The following is a 22643-nucleotide window of genomic DNA, read 5'->3' as shown; positions in this document are numbered from 1 at the left end:
CATGCCTGGCGCCACCGGCAGTTCCCCAGGTAGAATAGGGAAAGTGAGGAAGGACCAGCGCACCTCAAATAAGCTTGACCAGCTGAGGGAGGAATCCGGAGGCCGTAGACTACTAGCATGTTCCCATGCTACAGCATGGCACCCTTAGGCTGGACATCAGAATCCCCAGTAAGAACAACTTCAGGGTTGGGAGATAGAAAACACCTCTTGTGGTGCAAGTGAGGTACCTCCATATAAGGTGGCGAGCAGGTGGCTGGCAGGGAGAGAGTGGTTACCCACTGCTCATTTTCCAGATGCAAGAAGAATGGCCGTGAGATTCGTGGTGGTCTCCTGCACACTTAATCACAGTCTGCAGAAGAAGACTAGGCCGCAGAGCTCCAAGTGTTCCTGGCCAGGCCTCTTCTACAAAGTGACATCCAGGACAGGGCAGATATGATACACAGAAAAAAAAAAAAAAAAAAAAAAACTGCAACAAAAGGCTAACAACAAGCAAACACACAGACAAACAAAAGAATCACTGAGAAAGCAGAGATTTCATTGGTCTTGAGAGTGTCAAATCAACAAGAGGATTTTCCAGCTGGTACTCAAGTGCTTTCACCTGTGTGTGTTTGTGTTTGGGGTGGGGCAGAAGGCTTATGATTGTCACTGATCCTGTGTGTGTGTGTGTGTGTGTGTGTGTATGTTGGACAAAAGTAAAGGCAGTGTATTTGGGTTTTGTGTGTGAAAAAAATATTTTTAAAGAGGAATGATCAAGAAGATCCAACCTCTACAAAAAAAGGGAAAACAAAAGAAAAAAACAAAACAAAACCAAAAATCTAAACCAAAAATTAAAAAAAAAAAAAATAGAGAGAGAGAGATAAAAGAATAAACAAAAAAGGAAAGGATTTAAGAAAAATTAGTAATAGAGAAGGGAAGAAAATTAAAGTATTTCACATGGAACACACATTGATCGAGTCCATTTTTCAAGTTATGTCTCTTTGTGTTTGTTCATTCAGATTTATTCGACTTCACATTCAGAATAGGATCAAGTGTGTCCAGGGCACTGAATCTAGCTAGCAGAGCGCTATTTTCTCCATCCCCAGTCTTCCCCCATCCCTCAGGTGCTCCATCTATTGCTGGCAGTGGCCATCCTCTAGTGGCATTTTCCTCCTTCCCTGCTTCACAACTCCAGGGCCGACAAAGTTAGCAGAGAACAAAGGCTCCTTTGGCCGGTGTGTTCCATCGTGGCCCACAGAGTGTAGAGCTGAGGTGTTGCCCTCAGAGTCATGCTGGGATGCACTTCAGGCAGTATCTTGTCCGAGGAGCCTGTCCAGGGTTTTCCTAAGTCTGCTGCCTTGTTGAGGTCTGTCCCTGACTTCCCCTGGAAAAATTTCGCAGCAGTCTCCGGGACAATTGCCTCCTGCCAGGCAAATTTTCTAGTTCTGGGTCTCGTGGGCAGGCCATCTCCTCCCAGCTTCTAAGTCCAGGTTGAATTATTGGGTTGTTTGTAGCCAGGTGTTCCCTGTCCATGGGCTCCCGGCCCAGGAGATTGGGAGGTCCATGGTGTCCTTTGTGTGGGGTTGCGTGTAAAGGCTTTCGTGTCTGGCCAAGAGCGCCGTCCCCGATGAGAAAATGAAGCCTTGTTGTGTGTGCTTCAGAGCTGATCCAGGAGAGCCTGGTATTCTTCTTCGTCAAGAGGGCCCTCGAGGCTTGGCTGAATCTGCTCCCATGGGTCAAAGAGATCCAGAGTGTCCCTCGCCTCTTGGTCAGTTTGTTTTCCTGCCAGCATGGGATCAGGAGAGAGCCTTGCAACTTCACGTGCCTCTGGCCGGTCTGCTGGAGAGGAGGGCTGTGGCGCTGCTGTCCAGGAGATTCCGGAGGAGGTTGGTGGGCAGGTGAGAGTCAAATCCCGTGTGCCGTCATCTCGTGCAGCAGACCGTGGCAACAAGCTGTCCTGGGTAAGCTGAGTCTCCCTGGCAGGCAGTGGTGCATTGCGAGGAGGGCAGGAAGGGGGAGTCTTGACCTGGAACTCTGGCCTTGCCAGCAGCTCGGTGGCGTGCTCTTCTGTTCTGAAACCATATGTGGATGGTGTCTTCAGGCAAACCGGTCCTTTGGGCGAGCTCCTCCCTGACAGCAAAGCCCGGGTAGGGCTGCCTCTCAAAAGCTTGTCTTAAGATGATCAACTGTGTGGAGCTGAGTCGAGTGCGAAGCCTTCTGCGTCCCGACGGGTTGCTTCTTCTACCTTGCAGCCTGGCACCGGACTCTTCGTGAGGCTGCAGGGGCTCTGCGACACTTAGGGCTGTCGAGGGCTTCGGGCCTTGCCTCACCAGCCCTGTGCGACTTCGGCGGTTCTGAAACCACACCCGGACCCTCGACTCTGGCAAGCCGATTTCCCTGGCCAGTTGCTCCCTGGCCCTGAAGCTTGGGTAAGGGCTCTTGGCGAAAGCTCTCACGAGGGCCTCTTTCTGCATACCATTCCAGATGATCTTTCTACGCCGGGATGCCCGGGATTCCCGGGCCACGGGACTGTTCCCCACACTGCTGACTCCTGCCATCCAGACCAGGAAGGACGCCTTCCCAGGACCTCCCTGTTCTTGCTCTTGCAAGTCTCCACAAGACCACCTCTCCACGAGGAGGTATCAAGGCCCTTTGCCAGCCTCCAGTACTCCTGGCAAATCAAAATATATATACACTCCGGCTCTTGGCTCCGCCCACAGCCCTGCGGGCTCGGCTTGGAGAGCAGCCAAGTCAAGCCCCCACTGCTGCTGAGCTTGCATCCTTGAGTAGAGACTTGAGGCATGCAGGCAGCCAGATAGACCAGAAGCCAGGAGCCGTGCATGCCTGGCGCCACCGGCAGTTCCCCAGGTAGAATAGGGAAAGTGAGGAAGGACCAGCGCACCTCAAATAAGCTTGACCAGCTGAGGGAGGAATCCGGAGGCCGTAGACTACTAGCATGTTCCCATGCTACAGCATGGCACCCTTAGGCTGGACATCAGAATCCCCAGTAAGAACAACTTCAGGGTTGGGAGATAGAAAACACCTCTTGTGGTGCAAGTGAGGTACCTCCATATAAGGTGGCGAGCAGGTGGCTGGCAGGGAGAGAGTGGTTACCCATTGCTCATTTTCCAGATGCAAGAAGAATGGCCGTGAGATTCGTGGTGGTCTCCTGCACACTTAATCACAGTCTGCAGAAGAAGACTAGGCCGCAGAGCTCCAAGTGTTCCTGGCCAGGCCTCTTCTACAAAGTGACATCCAGGACAGGGCAGATATGATACACAGAAAAAAAAAAAAAAAAAAAAACTGCCACAAAAGGCTAACAACAAGCAAACACACAGACAAACAAAAGAATCACTGAGAAAGCAGAGATTTCATTGGTCTTGAGAGTGTCAAATCAACAAGAGGATTTTCCAGCTGGTACTCAAGTGCTTTCACCTGTGTGTGTTTGTGTTTGGGGTGGGGCAGAAGGCTTATGATTGTCACTGATCCTGTGTGTGTGTGTGTGTGTGTGTGTGTGTATGTTGGACAAAAGTAAAGGCAGTGTATTTGGGTTTTGTGTGTGAAAAAAATATTTTTAAAGAGGAATGATCAAGAAGATCCAACCTCTACAAAAAAAGGGAAAACAAAAGAAAAAAACAAAACAAAACCAAAAATCTAAACCAAAAATTAAAAAAAAAAAAATAGAGAGAGAGAGAGATAAAAGAATAAACAAAAAAGGAAAGGATTTAAGAAAAATTAGTAATAGAGAAGGGAAGAAAATTAAAGTATTTCACATGGAACACACATTGATCGAGTCCATTTTTCAAGTTATGTCTCTTTGTGTTTGTTCATTCAGATTTATTCGACTTCACATTCAGAATAGGATCAAGTGTGTCCAGGGCACTGAATCTAGCTAGCAGAGCGCTATTTTCTCCATCCCCAGTCTTCCCCCATCCCTCAGGTGCTCCATCTATTGCTGGCAGTGGCCATCCTCTAGTGGCATTTTCCTCCTTCCCTGCTTCACAACTCCAGGGCCGACAAAGTTAGCAGAGAACAAAGGCTCCTTTGGCCGGTGTGTTCCATCGTGGCCCACAGAGTGTAGAGCTGAGGTGTTGCCCTCAGAGTCATGCTGGGATGCACTTCAGGCAGTATCTTGTCCGAGGAGCCTGTCCAGGGTTTTCCTAAGTCTGCTGCCTTGTTGAGGTCTGTCCCTGACTTCCCCTGGAAAAATTTCGCAGCAGTCTCCGGGACAATTGCCTCCTGCCAGGCAAATTTTCTAGTTCTGGGTCTCGTGGGCAGGCCATCTCCTCCCAGCTTCTAAGTCCAGGTTGAATTGTTGGGTTGTTTGTAGCCAGGTGTTCCCTGTCCATGGGCTCCCGGCCCAGGAGATTGGGAGGTCCATGGTGTCCTTTGTGTGGGGTTGCGTGTAAAGGCTTTCGTGTCTGGCCAAGAGCGCCGTCCCCGATGAGAAAATGAAGCCTTGTTGTGTGTGCTTCAGAGCTGATCCAGGAGAGCCTGGTATTCTTCTTCGTCAAGAGGGCCCTCGAGGCTTGGCTGAATCTGCTCCCATGGGTCAAAGAGATCCAGAGTGTCCCTCGCCTCTTGGTCAGTTTGTTTTCCTGCCAGCATGGGATCAGGAGAGAGCCTTGCAACTTCACGTGCCTCTGGCCGGTCTGCTGGAGAGGAGGGCTGTGGCGCTGCTGTCCAGGAGATTCCGGAGGAGGTTGGTGGGCAGGTGAGAGTCAAATCCCGTGTGCCGTCATCTCGTGCAGCAGACCGTGGCAACAAGCTGTCCTGGGTAAGCTGAGTCTCCCTGGCAGGCAGTGGTGCATTGCGAGGAGGGCAGGAAGGGGAGTCTTGACCTGGAACTCTGGCCTTGCCAGCAGCTCGGTGGCGTGCTCTTCTGTTCTGAAACCATATGTGGATGGTGTCTTCAGGCAAACCGGTCCTTTGGGCGAGCTCCTCCCTGACAGCAAAGCCCGGGTAGGGCTGCCTCTCAAAAGCTTGTCTTAAGATGATCAACTGTGTGGAGCTGAGTCGAGTGCGAAGCCTTCTGCGTCCCCGACGGGTTGCTTCTTCTACCTTGCAGCCTGGCACCGGACTCTTCGTGAGGCTGCAGGGGCTCTGCGACACTTAGGGCTGTCGAGGGCTTCGGGCCTTGCCTCACCAGCCCTGTGCGACTTCGGCGGTTCTGAAACCACACCCGGACCCTCGACTCTGGCAAGCCGATTTCCCTGGCCAGTTGCTCCCTGGCCCTGAAGCTTGGGTAAGGGCTCTTGGCGAAAGCTCTCACGAGGGCCTCTTTCTGCATACCATTCCAGATGATCTTTCTGCGCCGGGATGCCCGGGATTCCCGGGCCACGGGACTGTTCCCCACACTGCTGACTCCTGCCATCCAGACCAGGAAGGACGCCTTCCCAGGACCTCCCTGTTCTTGCTCTTGCAAGTCTCCACAAGACCACCTCTCCACGAGGAGGTATCAAGGCCCTTTGCCAGCCTCCAGTACTCCTGGCAAATCAAAATATATATACACTCCGGCTCTTGGCTCCGCCCACAGCCCTGCGGGCTCGGCTTGGAGAGCAGCCAAGTCAAGCCCCCACTGCTGCTGAGCTTGCATCCTTGAGCAGAGACTTGAGGCATGCAGGCAGCCAGATAGACCAGAAGCCAGGAGCCGTGCATGCCTGGCGCCACCGGCAGTTCCCCAGGTAGAATAGGGAAAGTGAGGAAGGACCAGCGCACCTCAAATAAGCTTGACCAGCTGAGGGAGGAATCCGGAGGCCGTAGACTACTAGCATGTTCCCATGCTACAGCATGGCACCCTTAGGCTGGACATCAGAATCCCCAGTAAGAACAACTTCAGGGTTGGGAGATAGAAAACACCTCTTGTGGTGCAAGTGAGGTACCTCCATATAAGGTGGCGAGCAGGTGGCTGGCAGGGAGAGAGTGGTTACCCACTGCTCATTTTCCAGATGCAAGAAGAATGGCCGTGAGATTCGTGGTGGTCTCCTGCACACTTAATCACAGTCTGCAGAAGAAGACTAGGCCGCAGAGCTCCAAGTGTTCCTGGCCAGGCCTCTTCTACAAAGTGACATCCAGGACAGGGCAGATATGATACACAGAAAAAAAAAAAAAAAAAAAAAAACTGCCACAAAAGGCTAACAACAAGCAAACACACAGACAAACAAAAGAATCACTGAGAAAGCAGAGATTTCATTGGTCTTGAGAGTGTCAAATCAACAAGAGGATTTTCCAGCTGGTACTCAAGTGCTTTCACCTGTGTGTGTTTGTGTTTGGGGTGGGGCAGAAGGCTTATGATTGTCACTGATCCTGTGTGTGTGTGTGTGTGTGTGTGTATGTTGGACAAAAGTAAAGGCAGTGTATTTGGGTTTTGTGTGTGAAAAAAATATTTTTAAAGAGGAATGATCAAGAAGATCCAACCTCTACAAAAAAAGGGAAAACAAAAGAAAAAAACAAAACAAAACCAAAAATCTAAACCAAAAATTAAAAAAAAAAAAAAATAGAGAGAGAGAGAGATAAAAGAATAAACAAAAAAGGAAAGGATTTAAGAAAAATTAGTAATAGAGAAGGGAAGAAAATTAAAGTATTTCACATGGAACACACATTGATTGAGTCCATTTTTCAAGTTATGTCTCTTTGTGTTTGTTCATTCAGATTTATTCGACTTCACATTCAGAATAGGATCAAGTGTGTCCAGGGCACTGAATCTAGCTAGCAGAGCGCTATTTTCTCCATCCCCAGTCTTCCCCCATCCCTCAGGTGCTCCATCTATTGCTGGCAGTGGCCATCCTCTAGTGGCATTTTCCTCCTTCCCTGCTTCACAACTCCAGGGCCGACAAAGTTAGCAGAGAACAAAGGCTCCTTTGGCCGGTGTGTTCCATCGTGGCCCACAGAGTGTAGAGCTGAGGTGTTGCCCTCAGAGTCATGCTGGGATGCACTTCAGGCAGTATCTTGTCTGAGGAGCCTGTCCAGGGTTTTCCTAAGTCTGCTGCCTTGTTGAGGTCTGTCCCTGACTTCCCCTGGAAAAATTTCGCAGCAGTCTCCGGGACAATTGCCTCCTGCCAGGCAAATTTTCTAGTTCTGGGTCTCGTGGGCAGGCCATCTCCTCCCAGCTTCTAAGTCCAGGTTGAATTGTTGGGTTGTTTGTAGCCAGGTGTTCCCTGTCCATGGGCTCCCGGCCCAGGAGATTGGGAGGTCCATGGTGTCCTTTGTGTGGGGTTGCGTGTAAAGGCTTTCGTGTCTGGCCAAGAGCGCCGTCCCCGATGAGAAAATGAAGCCTTGTTGTGTGTGCTTCAGAGCTGATCCAGGAGAGCCTGGTATTCTTCTTCGTCAAGAGGGCCCTCGAGGCTTGGCTGAATCTGCTCCCACGGGTCATAGAGATCCAGAGTGTCCCTCGCCTCTTGGTCAGTTTGTTTTCCTGCCAGCATGGGATCAGGAGAGAGCCTTGCAACTGCACGTGCCTCTGGCCGGTCTGCTGGAGAGGAGGGCTGTGGCGCTGCTGTCCAGGAGATTCCGGAGGAGGTTGGTGGGCAGGTGAGAGTCAAATCCCGTGTGCCGTCATCTCGTGCAGCAGACCGTGGCAACAAGCTGTCCTGGGTAAGCTGAGTCTCCCTGGCAGGCAGTGGTGCATTGCGAGGAGGGCAGGAAGGGGAGTCTTGACCTGGAACTCTGGCCTTGCCAGCAGCTCGGTGGCGTGCTCTTCTGTTCTGAAACCATATGTGGATGGTGTCTTCAGGCAAACCGGTCCTTTGGGCGAGCTCCTCCCTGACAGCAAAGCCCGGGTAGGGCTGCCTCTCAAAAGCTTGTCTTAAGATGATCAACTGTGTGGAGCTGAGTCGAGTGCGAAGCCTTCTGCGTCCCGACGGGTTGCTTCTTCTACCTTTCAGCCTGGCACCGGACTCTTCGTGAGGCTGCAGGGGCTCTGCGACACTTAGGGCTGTCGAGGGCTTCGGGCCTTGCCTCACCAGCCCTGTGCGACTTCGGCGGTTCTGAAACCACACCCGGACCCGCGACTCTGGCAAGCCGATTTCCCTGGCCAGTTGCTCCCTGGCCCTGAAGCTTGGGTAAGGGCTCTTGGCGAAAGCTCTCACGAGGGCCTCTTTCTGCATACCATTCCAGATGATCTTTCTGCGCCGGGATGCCCGGGATTCCCGGGCCACGGGACTGTTCCCCACACTGCTGACTCCTGCCATCCAGACCAGGAAGGACGCCTTCCCAGGACCTCCCTGTTCTTGCTCTTGCAAGTCTCCACAAGACCACCTCTCCACGAGGAGGTATCAAGGCCCTTTGCCAGCCTCCAGTACTCCTGGCAAATCAAAATATATATACACTCCGGCTCTTGGCTCCGCCCACAGCCCTGCGGGCTCGGCTTGGAGAGCAGCCAAGTCAAGCCCCCACTGCTGCTGAGCTTGCATCCTTGAGCAGAGACTTGAGGCATGCAGGCAGCCAGATAGACCAGAAGCCAGGAGCCGTGCATGCCTGGCGCCACCGGCAGTTCCCCAGGTAGAATAGGGAAAGTGAGGAAGGACCAGCGCACCTCAAATAAGCTTGACCAGCTGAGGGAGGAATCCGGAGGCCGTAGACTACTAGCATGTTCCCATGCTACAGCATGGCACCCTTAGGCTGGACATCAGAATCCCCAGTAAGAACAACTTCAGGGTTGGGAGATAGAAAACACCTCTTGTGGTGCAAGTGAGGTACCTCCATATAAGGTGGCGAGCAGGTGGCTGGCAGGGAGAGAGTGGTTACCCACTGCTCATTTTCCAGATGCAAGAAGAATGGCCGTGAGATTCGTGGTGGTCTCCTGCACACTTAATCACAGTCTGCAGAAGAAGACTAGGCCGCAGAGCTCCAAGTGTTCCTGGCCAGGCCTCTTCTACAAAGTGACATCCAGGACAGGGCAGATATGATACACAGAAAAAAAAAAAAAAAAAAAAAAAAAACTGCCACAAAGGCTAACAACAAGCAAACACACAGACAAACAAAAGAATCACTGAGAAAGCAGAGATTTCATTGGTCTTGAGAGTGTCAAATCAACAAGAGGATTTTCCAGCTGGTACTCAAGTGCTTTCACCTGTGTGTGTTTGTGTTTGGGGTGGGGCAGAAGGCTTATGATTGTCACTGATCCTGTGTGTGTGTGTGTGTGTGTGTGTATGTTGGACAAAAGTAAAGGCAGTGTATTTGGGTTTTGTGTGTGAAAAAAATATTTTTAAAGAGGAATGATCAAGAAGATCCAACCTCTACAAAAAAAGGGAAAACAAAAGAAAAAAACAAAACAAAACCAAAAATCTAAACCAAAAATTAAAAAAAAAAAAATAGAGAGAGAGAGAGATAAAAGAATAAACAAAAAAGGAAAGGATTTAAGAAAAATTAGTAATAGAGAAGGGAAGAAAATTAAAGTATTTCACATGGAACACACATTGATCGAGTCCATTTTTCAAGTTATGTCTCTTTGTGTTTGTTCATTCAGATTTATTCGACTTCACATTCAGAATAGGATCAAGTGTGTCCAGGGCACTGAATCTAGCTAGCAGAGCGCTATTTTCTCCATCCCCAGTCTTCCCCCATCCCTCAGGTGCTCCATCTATTGCTGGCAGTGGCCATCCTCTAGTGGCATTTTCCTCCTTCCCTGCTTCACAACTCCAGGGCCGACAAAGTTAGCAGAGAACAAAGGCTCCTTTGGCCGGTGTGTTCCATCGTGGCCCACAGAGTGTAGAGCTGAGGTGTTGCCCTCAGAGTCATGCTGGGATGCACTTCAGGCAGTATCTTGTCTGAGGAGCCTGTCCAGGGTTTTCCTAAGTCTGCTGCCTTGTTGAGGTCTGTCCCTGACTTCCCCTGGAAAAATTTCGCAGCAGTCTCCGGGACAATTGCCTCCTGCCAGGCAAATTTTCTAGTTCTGGGTCTCGTGGGCAGGCCATCTCCTCCCAGCTTCTAAGTCCAGGTTGAATTGTTGGGTTGTTTGTAGCCAGGTGTTCCCTGTCCATGGGCTCCCGGCCCAGGAGATTGGGAGGTCCATGGTGTCCTTTGTGTGGGGTTGCGTGTAAAGGCTTTCGTGTCTGGCCAAGAGCGCCGTCCCCGATGAGAAAATGAAGCCTTGTTGTGTGTGCTTCAGAGCTGATCCAGGAGAGCCTGGTATTCTTCTTCGTCAAGAGGGCCCTCGAGGCTTGGCTGAATCTGCTCCCATGGGTCAAAGAGATCCAGAGTGTCCCTCGCCTCTTGGTCAGTTTGTTTTCCTGCCAGCATGGGATCAGGAGAGAGCCTTGCAACTTCACGTGCCTCTGGCCGGTCTGCTGGAGAGGAGGGCTGTGGCGCTGCTGTCCAGGAGATTCCGGAGGAGGTTGGTGGGCAGGTGAGAGTCAAATCCCGTGTGCCGTCATCTCGTGCAGCAGACCGTGGCAACAAGCTGTCCTGGGTAAGCTGAGTCTCCCTGGCAGGCAGTGGTGCATTGCGAGGGAGGGCAGGAAGGGGAGTCTTGACCTGGAACTCTGGCCTTGCCAGCAGCTCGGTGGCGTGCTCTTCTGTTCTGAAACCATATGTGGATGGTGTCTTCAGGCAAACCGGTCCTTTGGGCGAGCTCCTCCCTGACAGCAAAGCCCGGGTAGGGCTGCCTCTCAAAAGCTTGTCTTAAGATGATCAACTGTGTGGAGCTGAGTCGAGTGCGAAGCCTTCTGCGTCCCGACGGGTTGCTTCTTCTACCTTGCAGCCTGGCACCGGACTCTTCGTGAGGCTGCAGGGGCTCTGCGACACTTAGGGCTGTCGAGGGCTTCGGGCCTTGCCTCACCAGCCCTGTGCGACTTCGGCGGTTCTGAAACCACACCCGGACCCTCGACTCTGGCAAGCCGATTTCCCTGGCCAGTTGCTCCCTGGCCCTGAAGCTTGGGTAAGGGCTCTTGGCGAAAGCTCTCACGAGGGCCTCTTTCTGCATACCATTCCAGATGATCTTTCTGCGCCGGGATGCCCGGGATTCCCGGGCCACGGGACTGTTCCCCACACTGCTGACTCCTGCCATCCAGACCAGGAAGGACGCCTTCCCAGGACCTCCCTGTTCTTGCTCTTGCAAGTCTCCACAAGACCACCTCTCCACGAGGAGGTATCAAGGCCCTTTGCCAGCCTCCAGTACTCCTGGCAAATCAAAATATATATACACTCCGGCTCTTGGCTCCGCCCACAGCCCTGCGGGCTCGGCTTGGAGAGCAGCCAAGTCAAGCCCCCACTGCTGCTGAGCTTGCATCCTTGAGCAGAGACTTGAGGCATGCAGGCAGCCAGATAGACCAGAAGCCAGGAGCCGTGCATGCCTGGCGCCACCGGCAGTTCCCCAGGTAGAATAGGGAAAGTGAGGAAGGACCAGCGCACCTCAAATAAGCTTGACCAGCTGAGGGAGGAATCCGGAGGCCGTAGACTACTAGCATGTTCCCATGCTACAGCATGGCACCCTTAGGCTGGACATCAGAATCCCCAGTAAGAACAACTTCAGGGTTGGGAGATAGAAAACACCTCTTGTGGTGCAAGTGAGGTACCTCCATATAAGGTGGCGAGCAGGTGGCTGGCAGGGAGAGAGTGGTTACCCACTGCTCATTTTCCAGATGCAAGAAGAATGGCCGTGAGATTCGTGGTGGTCTCCTGCACACTTAATCACAGTCTGCAGAAGAAGACTAGGCCGCAGAGCTCCAAGTGTTCCTGGCCAGGCCTCTTCTACAAAGTGACATCCAGGACAGGGCAGATATGATACACAGAAAAAAAAAAAAAAAAAAAAAAAACTGCCACAAAAGGCTAACAACAAGCAAACACACAGACAAACAAAAGAATCACTGAGAAAGCAGAGATTTCATTGGTCTTGAGAGTGTCAAATCAACAAGAGGATTTTCCAGCTGGTACTCAAGTGCTTTCACCTGTGTGTGTTTGTGTTTGGGGTGGGGCAGAAGGCTTATGATTGTCACTGATCCTGTGTGTGTGTGTGTGTGTGTGTGTATGTTGGACAAAAGTAAAGGCAGTGTATTTGGGTTTTGTGTGTGAAAAAAATATTTTTAAAGAGGAATGATCAAGAAGATCCAACCTCTACAAAAAAAGGGAAAACAAAAGAAAAAAACAAAACAAAACCAAAAATCTAAACCAAAAATTAAAAAAAAAAAAAAATAGAGAGAGAGAGAGATAAAAGAATAAACAAAAAAGGAAAGGATTTAAGAAAAATTAGTAATAGAGAAGGGAAGAAAATTAAAGTATTTCACATGGAACACACATTGATTGAGTCCATTTTTCAAGTTATGTCTCTTTGTGTTTGTTCATTCAGATTTATTCGACTTCACATTCAGAATAGGATCAAGTGTGTCCAGGGCACTGAATCTAGCTAGCAGAGCGCTATTTTCTCCATCCCCAGTCTTCCCCCATCCCTCAGGTGCTCCATCTATTGCTGGCAGTGGCCATCCTCTAGTGGCATTTTCCTCCTTCCCTGCTTCACAACTCCAGGGCCGACAAAGTTAGCAGAGAACAAAGGCTCCTTTGGCCGGTGTGTTCCATCGTGGCCCACAGAGTGTAGAGCTGAGGTGTTGCCCTCAGAGTCATGCTGGGATGCACTTCAGGCAGTATCTTGTCTGAGGAGCCTGTCCAGGGTTTTCCTAAGTCTGCTGCCTTGTTGAGGTCTGTCCCTGACTTCCCCTGGAAAAATTTCGCAGCAGTCTCCGGGACAATTGCCTCCTGCCAGGCAAATTTTCTAGTTCTGGGTCTCGTGGGCAGGCCATCTCCTCCCAGCTTCTAAGTCCAGGTTGAATTGTTGGGTTGTTTGTAGCCAGGTGTTCCCTGTCCATGGGCTCCCGGCCCAGGAGATTGGGAGGTCCATGGTGTCCTTTGTGTGGGGTTGCGTGTAAAGGCTTTCGTGTCTGGCCAAGAGCGCCGTCCCCGATGAGAAAATGAAGCCTTGTTGTGTGTGCTTCAGAGCTGATCCAGGAGAGCCTGGTATTCTTCTTCGTCAAGAGGGCCCTCGAGGCTTGGCTGAATCTGCTCCCACGGGTCATAGAGATCCAGAGTGTCCCTCGCCTCTTGGTCAGTTTGTTTTCCTGCCAGCATGGGATCAGGAGAGAGCCTTGCAACTGCACGTGCCTCTGGCCGGTCTGCTGGAGAGGAGGGCTGTGGCGCTGCTGTCCAGGAGATTCCGGAGGAGGTTGGTGGGCAGGTGAGAGTCAAATCCCGTGTGCCGTCATCTCGTGCAGCAGACCGTGGCAACAAGCTGTCCTGGGTAAGCTGAGTCTCCCTGGCAGGCAGTGGTGCATTGCGAGGAGGGCAGGAAGGGGAGTCTTGACCTGGAACTCTGGCCTTGCCAGCAGCTCGGTGGCGTGCTCTTCTGTTCTGAAACCATATGTGGATGGTGTCTTCAGGCAAACCGGTCCTTTGGGCGAGCTCCTCCCTGACAGCAAAGCCCGGGTAGGGCTGCCTCTCAAAAGCTTGTCTTAAGATGATCAACTGTGTGGAGCTGAGTCGAGTGCGAAGCCTTCTGCGTCCCGACGGGTTGCTTCTTCTACCTTTCAGCCTGGCACCGGACTCTTCGTGAGGCTGCAGGGGCTCTGCGACACTTAGGGCTGTCGAGGGCTTCGGGCCTTGCCTCACCAGCCCTGTGCGACTTCGGCGGTTCTGAAACCACACCCGGACCCGCGACTCTGGCAAGCCGATTTCCCTGGCCAGTTGCTCCCTGGCCCTGAAGCTTGGGTAAGGGCTCTTGGCGAAAGCTCTCACGAGGGCCTCTTTCTGCATACCATTCCAGATGATCTTTCTGCGCCGGGATGCCCGGGATTCCCGGGCCACGGGACTGTTCCCCACACTGCTGACTCCTGCCATCCAGACCAGGAAGGACGCCTTCCCAGGACCTCCCTGTTCTTGCTCTTGCAAGTCTCCACAAGACCACCTCTCCACGAGGAGGTATCAAGGCCCTTTGCCAGCCTCCAGTACTCCTGGCAAATCAAAATATATATACACTCCGGCTCTTGGCTCCGCCCACAGCCCTGCGGGCTCGGCTTGGAGAGCAGCCAAGTCAAGCCCCCCACTGCTGCTGAGCTTGCATCCTTGAGCAGAGACTTGAGGCATGCAGGCAGCCAGATAGACCAGAAGCCAGGAGCCGTGCATGCCTGGCGCCACCGGCAGTTCCCCAGGTAGAATAGGGAAAGTGAGGAAGGACCAGCGCACCTCAAATAAGCTTGACCAGCTGAGGGAGGAATCCGGAGGCCGTAGACTACTAGCATGTTCCCATGCTACAGCATGGCACCCTTAGGCTGGACATCAGAATCCCCAGTAAGAACAACTTCAGGGTTGGGAGATAGAAAACACCTCTTGTGGTGCAAGTGAGGTACCTCCATATAAGGTGGCGAGCAGGTGGCTGGCAGGGAGAGAGTGGTTACCCACTGCTCATTTTCCAGATGCAAGAAGAATGGCCGTGAGATTCGTGGTGGTCTCCTGCACACTTAATCACAGTCTGCAGAAGAAGACTAGGCCGCAGAGCTCCAAGTGTTCCTGGCCAGGCCTCTTCTACAAAGTGACATCCAGGACAGGGCAGATATGATACACAGAAAAAAAAAAAAAAAAAAAAAAAACTGCCACAAAAGGCTAACAACAAGCAAACACACAGACAAACAAAAGAATCACTGAGAAAGCAGAGATTTCATTGGTCTTGAGAGTGTCAAATCAACAAGAGGATTTTCCAGCTGGTACTCAAGTGCTTTCACCTGTGTGTGTTTGTGTTTGGGGTGGGGCAGAAGGCTTATGATTGTCACTGATCCTGTGTGTGTGTGTGTGTGTGTGTGTATGTTGGACAAAAGTAAAGGCAGTGTATTTGGGTTTTGTGTGTGAAAAAAAATATTTTTAAAGAGGAATGATCAAGAAGATCCAACCTCTACAAAAAAAGGGAAAACAAAAAGAAAAAAACAAAACAAAACCAAAAATCTAAACCAAAAATTAAAAAAAAAAAAATAGAGAGAGAGAGAGATAAAAGAATAAACAAAAAAGGAAAGGATTTAAGAAAAATTAGTAATAGAGAAGGGAAGAAAATTAAAGTATTTCACATGGAACACACATTGATTGAGTCCATTTTTCAAGTTATGTCTCTTTGTGTTTGTTCATTCAGATTTATTCGACTTCACATTCAGAATAGGATCAAGTGTGTCCAGGGCACTGAATCTAGCTAGCAGAGCGCTATTTTCTCCATCCCCAGTCTTCCCCCATCCCTCAGGTGCTCCATCTATTGCTGGCAGTGGCCATCCTCTAGTGGCATTTTCCTCCTTCCCTGCTTCACAACTCCAGGGCCGACAAAGTTAGCAGAGAACAAAGGCTCCTTTGGCCGGTGTGTTCCATCGTGGCCCACAGAGTGTAGAGCTGAGGTGTTGCCCTCAGAGTCATGCTGGGATGCACTTCAGGCAGTATCTTGTCTGAGGAGCCTGTCCAGGGTTTTCCTAAGTCTGCTGCCTTGTTGAGGTCTGTCCCTGACTTCCCCTGGAAAAATTTCGCAGCAGTCTCCGGGACAATTGCCTCCTGCCAGGCAAATTTTCTAGTTCTGGGTCTCGTGGGCAGGCCATCTCCTCCCCAGCTTCTAAGTCCAGGTTGAATTGTTGGGTTGTTTGTAGCCAGGTGTTCCCTGTCCATGGGCTCCCGGCCCAGGAGATTGGGAGGTCCATGGTGTCCTTTGTGTGGGGTTGCGTGTAAAGGCTTTCGTGTCTGGCCAAGAGCGCCGTCCCCGATGAGAAAATGAAGCCTTGTTGTGTGTGCTTCAGAGCTGATCCAGGAGAGCCTGGTATTCTTCTTCGTCAAGAGGGCCCTCGAGGCTTGGCTGAATCTGCTCCCATGGGTCAAAGAGATCCAGAGTGTCCCTCGCCTCTTGGTCAGTTTGTTTTCCTGCCAGCATGGGATCAGGAGAGAGCCTTGCAACTTCACGTGCCTCTGGCCGGTCTGCTGGAGAGGAGGGCTGTGGCGCTGCTGTCCAGGAGATTCCGGAGGAGGTTGGTGGGCAGGTGAGAGTCAAATCCCGTGTGCCGTCATCTCGTGCAGCAGACCGTGGCAACAAGCTGTCCTGGGTAAGCTGAGTCTCCCTGGCAGGCAGTGGTGCATTGCGAGGAGGGCAGGAAGGGGAGTCTTGACCTGGAACTCTGGCCTTGCCAGCAGCTCGGTGGCGTGCTCTTCTGTTCTGAAACCATATGTGGATGGTGTCTTCAGGCAAACCGGTCCTTTGGGCGAGCTCCTCCCTGACAGCAAAGCCCGGGTAGGGCTGCCTCTCAAAAGCTTGTCTTAAGATGATCAACTGTGTGGAGCTGAGTCGAGTGCGAAGCCTTCTGCGTCCCGACGGGTTGCTTCTTCTACCTTGCAGCCTGGCACCGGACTCTTCGTGAGGCTGCAGGGGCTCTGCGACACTTAGGGCTGTCGAGGGCTTCGGGCCTTGCCTCACCAGCCCTGTGCGACTTCGGCGGTTCTGAAACCACACCCGGACCCTCGACTCTGGCAAGCCGATTTCCCTGGCCAGTTGCTCCCTGGCCCTGAAGCTTGGGTAAGGGCTCTTGGCGAAAGCTCTCACGAGGGCCTCTTTCTGCATACCATTCCAGATGATCTTTCTGCGCCGGGATGCCCGGGATTCCCGGGCCACGGGACTGTTCCCCACACTGCTGACTCCTGCCATCCAGACCAGGAAGGACGCCTTCCCAGGACCTCCCTGTTCTTGCTCTTGCAAGTCTCCACAAGACCACCTCTCCACGAGGAGGTATCAAGGCCCTTTGCCAGCCTCCAGTACTCCTGGCAAATCAAAATATATATACACTCCGGCTCTTGGCTCCGCCCACAGCCCTGCGGGCTCGGCTTGGAGAGCAGCCAAGTCAAGCCCCCCACTGCTGCTGAGCTTGCATCCTTGAGCAGAGACTTGAGGCATGCAGGCAGCCAGATAGACCAGAAGCCAGGAGCCGTGCATGCCTGGCGCCACCGGCAGTTCCCCAGGTAGAATAGGGAAAGTGAGGAAGGACCAGCGCACCTCAAATAAGCTTGACCAGCTGAGGGAGGAATCCGGAGGCCGTAGACTACTAGCATGTTCCCATGCTACAGCATGGCACCCTTAGGCTGGACATCAGAATCCCCAGTAAGAACAACTTCAGGGTTGGGAGATAGAAAACACCTCTTGTGGTGCAAGTGAGGTACCTCCATATAAGGTGGCGAGCAGGTGGCTGGCAGGGAGAGAGTGGTTACCCATTGCTCATTTTCCAGATGCAAGAAGAATGGCCGTGAGATTCGTGGTGGTCTCCTGCACACTTAATCACAGTCTGCAGAAGAAGACTAGGCCGCAGAGCTCCAAGTGTTCCTGGCCAGGCCTCTTCTACAAAGTGACATCCAGGACAGGGCAGATATGATACACAGAAAAAAAAAAAAAAAAAAAAAAACTGCCACAAAAGGCTAACAACAAGCAAACACACAGACAAACAAAAGAATCACTGAGAAAGCAGAGATTTCATTGGTCTTGAGAGTGTCAAATCAACAAGAGGATTTTCCAGCTGGTACTCAAGTGCTTTCACCTGTGTGTGTTTGTGTTTGGGGTGGGGCAGAAGGCTTATGATTGTCACTGATCCTGTGTGTGTGTGTGTGTGTGTGTATGTTGGACAAAAGTAAAGGCAGTGTATTTGGGTTTTGTGTGTGAAAAAAATATTTTTAAAGAGGAATGATCAAGAAGATCCAACCTCTACAAAAAAAGGGAAAACAAAAGAAAAAAACAAAACAAAACCAAAAATCTAAACCAAAAATTAAAAAAAAAAAAAGAGAGAGAGAGAGAGAGAGATAAAAGAATAAACAAACAAGGAAAGGATTTAAGAAAAATTAGTAATAGAGAAGGGAAGAAAATTAAAGTATTTCACATGGAACACACATTGATTGAGTCCATTTTTCAAGTTATGTCTCTTTGTGTTTGTTCATTCAGATTTATTCGACTTCACATTCAGAATAGGATCAAGTGTGTCCAGGGCACTGAATCTAGCTAGCAGAGCGCTATTTTCTCCATCCCCAGTCTTCCCCCATCCCTCAGGTGCTCCATCTATTGCTGGCAGTGGCCATCCTCTAGTGGCATTTTCCTCCTTCCCTGCTTCACAACTCCAGGGCCGACAAAGTTAGCAGGGAACAAAGGCTCCTTTGGCCGGTGTGTTCCATCGTGGCCCACAGAGTGTAGAGCTGAGGTGTTGCCCTCAGAGTCATGCTGGGATGCACTTCAGGCAGTATCTTGTCTGAGGAGCCTGTCCAGGGTTTTCCTATGTCTGCTGCCTTGTTGAGGTCTGTCCCTGACTTCCCCTGGAAAAATTTCGCAGCAGTCTCCGGGACAATTGCCTCCTGCCAGGCAAATTTTCTAGTTCTGGGTCTCGTGGGCAGGCCATCTCCTCCCAGCTTCTAAGTCCAGGTTGAATTGTTGGGTTGTTTGTAGCCAGGTGTTCCCTGTCCATGGGCTCCCGGCCCAGGAGATTGGGAGGTCCATGGTGTCCTTTGTGTGGGGTTGCGTGTAAAGGCTTTCGTGTCTGGCCAAGAGCGCCGTCCCCGATGAGAAAATGAAGCCTTGTTGTGTGTGCTTCAGAGCTGATCCAGGAGAGCCTGGTATTCTTCTTCGTCAAGAGGGCCCTCGAGGCTTGGCTGAATCTGCTCCCATGGGTCAAAGAGATCCAGAGTGTCCCTCGCCTCTTGGTCAGTTTGTTTTCCTGCCAGCATGGGATCAGGAGAGAGCCTTGCAACTTCACGTGCCTCTGGCCGGTCTGCTGGAGAGGAGGGCTGTGGCGCTGCTGTCCAGGAGATTCCGGAGGAGGTTGGTGGGCAGGTGAGAGTCAAATCCCGTGTGCCGTCATCTCGTGCAGCAGACCGTGGCAACAAGCTGTCCTGGGTAAGCTGAGTCTCCCTGGCAGGCAGTGGTGCATTGCGAGGAGGGCAGGAAGGGGAGTCTTGACCTGGAACTCTGGCCTTGCCAGCAGCTCGGTGGCGTGCTCTTCTGTTCTGAAACCATATGTGGATGGTGTCTTCAGGCAAACCGGTCCTTTGGGCGAGCTCCTCCCTGACAGCAAAGCCCGGGTAGGGCTGCCTCTCAAAAGCTTGTCTTAAGATGATCAACTGTGTGGAGCTGAGTCGAGTGCGAAGCCTTCTGCGTCCCGACGGGTTGCTTCTTCTACCTTGCAGCCTGGCACCGGACTCTTCGTGAGGCTGCAGGGGCTCTGCGACACTTAGGGCTGTCGAGGGCTTCGGGCCTTGCCTCACCAGCCCTGTGCGACTTCGGCGGTTCTGAAACCACACCCGGACCCTCGACTCTGGCAAGCCGATTTCCCTGGCCAGTTGCTCCCTGGCCCTGAAGCTTGGGTAAGGGCTCTTGGCGAAAGCTCTCACGAGGGCCTCTTTCTGCATACCATTCCAGATGATCTTTCTGCGCCGGGATGCCCGGGATTCCCGGGCCACGGGACTGTTCCCCACACTGCTGACTCCTGCCATCCAGACCAGGAAGGACGCCTTCCCAGGACCTCCCTGTTCTTGCTCTTGCAAGTCTCCACAAGACCACCTCTCCACGAGGAGGTATCAAGGCCCTTTGCCAGCCTCCAGTACTCCTGGCAAATCAAAATATATATACACTCCGGCTCTTGGCTCCGCCCACAGCCCTGCGGGCTCGGCTTGGAGAGCAGCCAAGTCAAGCCCCCCACTGCTGCTGAGCTTGCATCCTTGAGCAGAGACTTGAGGCATGCAGGCAGCCAGATAGACCAGAAGCCAGGAGCCGTGCATGCCTGGCGCCACCGGCAGTTCCCCAGGTAGAATAGGGAAAGTGAGGAAGGACCAGCGCACCTCAAATAAGCTTGACCAGCTGAGGGAGGAATCCGGAGGCCGTAGACTACTAGCATGTTCCCATGCTACAGCATGGCACCCTTAGGCTGGACATCAGAATCCCCAGTAAGAACAACTTCAGGGTTGGGAGATAGAAAACACCTCTTGTGGTGCAAGTGAGGTACCTCCATATAAGGTGGCGAGCAGGTGGCTGGCAGGGAGAGAGTGGTTACCCATTGCTCATTTTCCAGATGCAAGAAGAATGGCCGTGAGATTCGTGGTGGTCTCCTGCACACTTAATCACAGTCTGCAGAAGAAGACTAGGCCGCAGAGCTCCAAGTGTTCCTGGCCAGGCCTCTTCTACAAAGTGACATCCAGGACAGGGCAGATATGATACACAGAAAAAAAAAAAAAAAAAAAAAACTGCCACAAAAGGCTAACAACAAGCAAACACACAGACAAACAAAAGAATCACTGAGAAAGCAGAGATTTCATTGGTCTTGAGAGTGTCAAATCAACAAGAGGATTTTCCAGCTGGTACTCAAGTGCTTTCACCTGTGTGTGTTTGTGTTTGGGGTGGGGCAGAAGGCTTATGATTGTCACTGATCCTGTGTGTGTGTGTGTGTGTGTGTATGTTGGACAAAAGTAAAGGCAGTGTATTTGGGTTTTGTGTGTGAAAAAAATATTTTTAAAGAGGAATGATCAAGAAGATCCAACCTCTACAAAAAAAGGGAAAACAAAAGAAAAAAACAAAACAAAACCAAAAATCTAAACCAAAAATTAAAAAAAAAAAAAAATAGAGAGAGAGAGAGAGATAAAAGAATAAACAAACAAGGAAAGGATTTAAGAAAAATTAGTAATAGAGAAGGGAAGAAAATTAAAGTATTTCACATGGAACACACATTGATTGAGTCCATTTTTCAAGTTATGTCTCTTTGTGTTTGTTCATTCAGATTTATTCGACTTCACATTCAGAATAGGATCAAGTGTGTCCAGGGCACTGAATCTAGCTAGCAGAGCGCTATTTTCTCCATCCCCAGTCTTCCCCCATCCCTCAGGTGCTCCATCTATTGCTGGCAGTGGCCATCCTCTAGTGGCATTTTCCTCCTTCCCTGCTTCACAACTCCAGGGCCGACAAAGTTAGCAGAGAACAAAGGCTCCTTTGGCCGGTGTGTTCCATCGTGGCCCACAGAGTGTAGAGCTGAGGTGTTGCCCTCAGAGTCATGCTGGGATGCACTTCAGGCAGTATCTTGTCTGAGGAGCCTGTCCAGGGTTTTCCTAAGTCTGCTGCCTTGTTGAGGTCTGTCCCTGACTTCCCCTGGAAAAATTTCGCAGCAGTCTCCGGGACAATTGCCTCCTGCCAGGCAAATTTTCTAGTTCTGGGTCTCGTGGGCAGGCCATCTCCTCCCAGCTTCTAAGTCCAGGTTGAATTGTTGGGTTGTTTGTAGCCAGGTGTTCCCTGTCCATGGGCTCCCGGCCCAGGAGATTGGGAGGTCCATGGTGTCCTTTGTGTGGGGTTGCGTGTAAAGGCTTTCGTGTCTGGCCAAGAGCGCCGTCCCCGATGAGAAAATGAAGCCTTGTTGTGTGTGCTTCAGAGCTGATCCAGGAGAGCCTGGTATTCTTCTTCGTCAAGAGGGCCCTCGAGGCTTGGCTGAATCTGCTCCCATGGGTCAAAGAGATCCAGAGTGTCCCTCGCCTCTTGGTCAGTTTGTTTTCCTGCCAGCATGGGATCAGGAGAGAGCCTTGCAACTTCACGTGCCTCTGGCCGGTCTGCTGGAGAGGAGGGCTGTGGCGCTGCTGTCCAGGAGATTCCGGAGGAGGTTGGTGGGCAGGTGAGAGTCAAATCCCGTGTGCCGTCATCTCGTGCAGCAGACCGTGGCAACAAGCTGTCCTGGGTAAGCTGAGTCTCCCTGGCAGGCAGTGGTGCATTGCGAGGAGGGCAGGAAGGGGAGTCTTGACCTGGAACTCTGGCCTTGCCAGCAGCTCGGTGGCGTGCTCTTCTGTTCTGAAACCATATGTGGATGGTGTCTTCAGGCAAACCGGTCCTTTGGGCGAGCTCCTCCCTGACAGCAAAGCCCGGGTAGGGCTGCCTCTCAAAAGCTTGTCTTAAGATGATCAACTGTGTGGAGCTGAGTCGAGTGCGAAGCCTTCTGCGTCCCGACGGGTTGCTTCTTCTACCTTGCAGCCTGGCACCGGACTCTTCGTGAGGCTGCAGGGGCTCTGCGACACTTAGGGCTGTCGAGGGCTTCGGGCCTTGCCTCACCAGCCCTGTGCGACTCGGCGGTTCTGAAACCACACCCGGACCCGCGACTCTGGCAAGCCGATTTCCCTGGCCAGTTGCTCCCTGGCCCTGAAGCTTGGGTAAGGGCTCTTGGCGAAAGCTCTCACGAGGGCCTCTTTCTGCATACCATTCCAGATGATCTTTCTGCGCCGGGATGCCCGGGATTCCCGGGCCACGGGACTGTTCCCCACACTGCTGACTCCTGCCATCCAGACCAGGAAGGACGCCTTCCCAGGACCTCCCTGTTCTTGCTCTTGCAAGTCTCCACAAGACCACCTCTCCACGAGGAGGTATCAAGGCCCTTTGCCAGCCTCCAGTACTCCTGGCAAATCAAAATATATATACACTCCGGCTCTTGGCTCCGCCCACAGCCCTGCGGGCTCGGCTTGGAGAGCAGCCAAGTCAAGCCCCCCACTGCTGCTGAGCTTGCATCCTTGAGCAGAGACTTGAGGCATGCAGGCAGCCAGATAGACCAGAAGCCAGGAGCCGTGCATGCCTGGCGCCACCGGCAGTTCCCCAGGTAGAATAGGGAAAGTGAGGAAGGACCAGCGCACCTCAAATAAGCTTGACCAGCTGAGGGAGGAATCCGGAGGCCGTAGACTACTAG

At 51.9% G+C, this 22643-nt stretch overlaps 8 protein-coding genes across 8 annotated transcripts; all 8 read right to left on the bottom strand.

Moving 5' to 3' along the window:
- Positions 1 to 1633: 1633 nt before the first annotated feature.
- Positions 1634 to 2534, bottom strand: LOC127215802 (double homeobox protein 4C-like). Its single transcript, XM_051176296.1, has 2 exons — positions 2016 to 2534; positions 1634 to 1933 (listed from the first exon to the last, which is right to left on the bottom strand). The coding sequence occupies exons 1-2, from the start codon at positions 2532 to 2534 to the stop codon at positions 1634 to 1636; spliced, it is 819 nt and encodes a 272-aa protein (XP_051032253.1).
- Positions 2535 to 4449: 1915 nt separating this feature from the next.
- On the bottom strand, positions 4450 to 5350 carry LOC127215801 (double homeobox protein 4C-like). The gene is given in 2 exon segments (XM_051176295.1): positions 4450 to 5016; positions 5018 to 5350. Coding segments are annotated over 2 exon segments (900 nt in total).
- Positions 5351 to 7265: 1915 nt separating this feature from the next.
- LOC127215800 (double homeobox protein 4C-like) lies at positions 7266 to 8165 on the bottom strand. The gene has a single exon (XM_051176294.1). It carries the CDS (start codon positions 8163 to 8165, stop codon positions 7266 to 7268), a length of 900 nt encoding a protein of 299 aa, XP_051032251.1.
- Positions 8166 to 10080: 1915 nt separating this feature from the next.
- On the bottom strand, positions 10081 to 10981 carry LOC127215799 (double homeobox protein 4C-like). Its single transcript, XM_051176293.1, has 2 exons — positions 10463 to 10981; positions 10081 to 10380 (listed from the first exon to the last, which is right to left on the bottom strand). The coding sequence occupies exons 1-2, from the start codon at positions 10979 to 10981 to the stop codon at positions 10081 to 10083; spliced, it is 819 nt and encodes a 272-aa protein (XP_051032250.1).
- Positions 10982 to 12897: 1916 nt separating this feature from the next.
- LOC127215798 (double homeobox protein 4C-like) lies at positions 12898 to 13797 on the bottom strand. Its single transcript, XM_051176292.1, has one exon. It carries the CDS (start codon positions 13795 to 13797, stop codon positions 12898 to 12900), a length of 900 nt encoding a protein of 299 aa, XP_051032249.1.
- A 1918-nt stretch (positions 13798 to 15715) lies between these two features.
- On the bottom strand, positions 15716 to 16615 carry LOC127215797 (double homeobox protein 4C-like). Its single transcript, XM_051176291.1, has one exon. It carries the CDS (start codon positions 16613 to 16615, stop codon positions 15716 to 15718), a length of 900 nt encoding a protein of 299 aa, XP_051032248.1.
- A 1916-nt stretch (positions 16616 to 18531) lies between these two features.
- Positions 18532 to 19431, bottom strand: LOC127215796 (double homeobox protein 4C-like). Its single transcript, XM_051176289.1, has one exon. The coding sequence runs from the start codon at positions 19429 to 19431 to the stop codon at positions 18532 to 18534; it is 900 nt and encodes a 299-aa protein (XP_051032246.1).
- Positions 19432 to 21346: 1915 nt separating this feature from the next.
- Positions 21347 to 22245, bottom strand: LOC127215795 (double homeobox protein 4C-like). Its single transcript, XM_051176288.1, is given in 2 exon segments — positions 21347 to 22032; positions 22035 to 22245. Coding segments are annotated over 2 exon segments (897 nt in total).
- Between the last annotated feature and the right edge of the window lie 398 nt (positions 22246 to 22643).

The sequence above is a fragment of the Phodopus roborovskii genome, unplaced genomic scaffold, assembly GCF_943737965.1.
Source record: "Phodopus roborovskii unplaced genomic scaffold, PHOROB, whole genome shotgun sequence".
NCBI lineage: Eukaryota > Metazoa > Chordata > Mammalia > Rodentia > Cricetidae > Phodopus > Phodopus roborovskii.
The sequence above is the reverse complement of the archived record's forward strand: the minus strand, read 5'-3'. Positions and strand labels throughout refer to the sequence as shown.

Bases quoted from the DNA above. Each gene is read 5' to 3' on its own strand.
- LOC127215802 (XM_051176296.1), bottom strand. From the start codon at position 2,534: ATGGCAGGAGTCAGCAGTGTGGGGAACAGTCCCGTGGCCCGGGAATCC. The intron at 1,934-2,015 runs GCCAGAGTTCCA...CAGCTTACCCAG, and splicing joins GCCACCGAGCTGCTGGCAAG to GACAGCTTGTTGCCACGGTC.
- LOC127215800 (XM_051176294.1), bottom strand. From the start codon at position 8,165: ATGGCAGGAGTCAGCAGTGTGGGGAACAGTCCCGTGGCCCGGGAATCC.
- LOC127215799 (XM_051176293.1), bottom strand. From the start codon at position 10,981: ATGGCAGGAGTCAGCAGTGTGGGGAACAGTCCCGTGGCCCGGGAATCC. The intron at 10,381-10,462 runs GCCAGAGTTCCA...CAGCTTACCCAG, and splicing joins GCCACCGAGCTGCTGGCAAG to GACAGCTTGTTGCCACGGTC.
- LOC127215798 (XM_051176292.1), bottom strand. From the start codon at position 13,797: ATGGCAGGAGTCAGCAGTGTGGGGAACAGTCCCGTGGCCCGGGAATCC.
- LOC127215797 (XM_051176291.1), bottom strand. From the start codon at position 16,615: ATGGCAGGAGTCAGCAGTGTGGGGAACAGTCCCGTGGCCCGGGAATCC.
- LOC127215796 (XM_051176289.1), bottom strand. From the start codon at position 19,431: ATGGCAGGAGTCAGCAGTGTGGGGAACAGTCCCGTGGCCCGGGAATCC.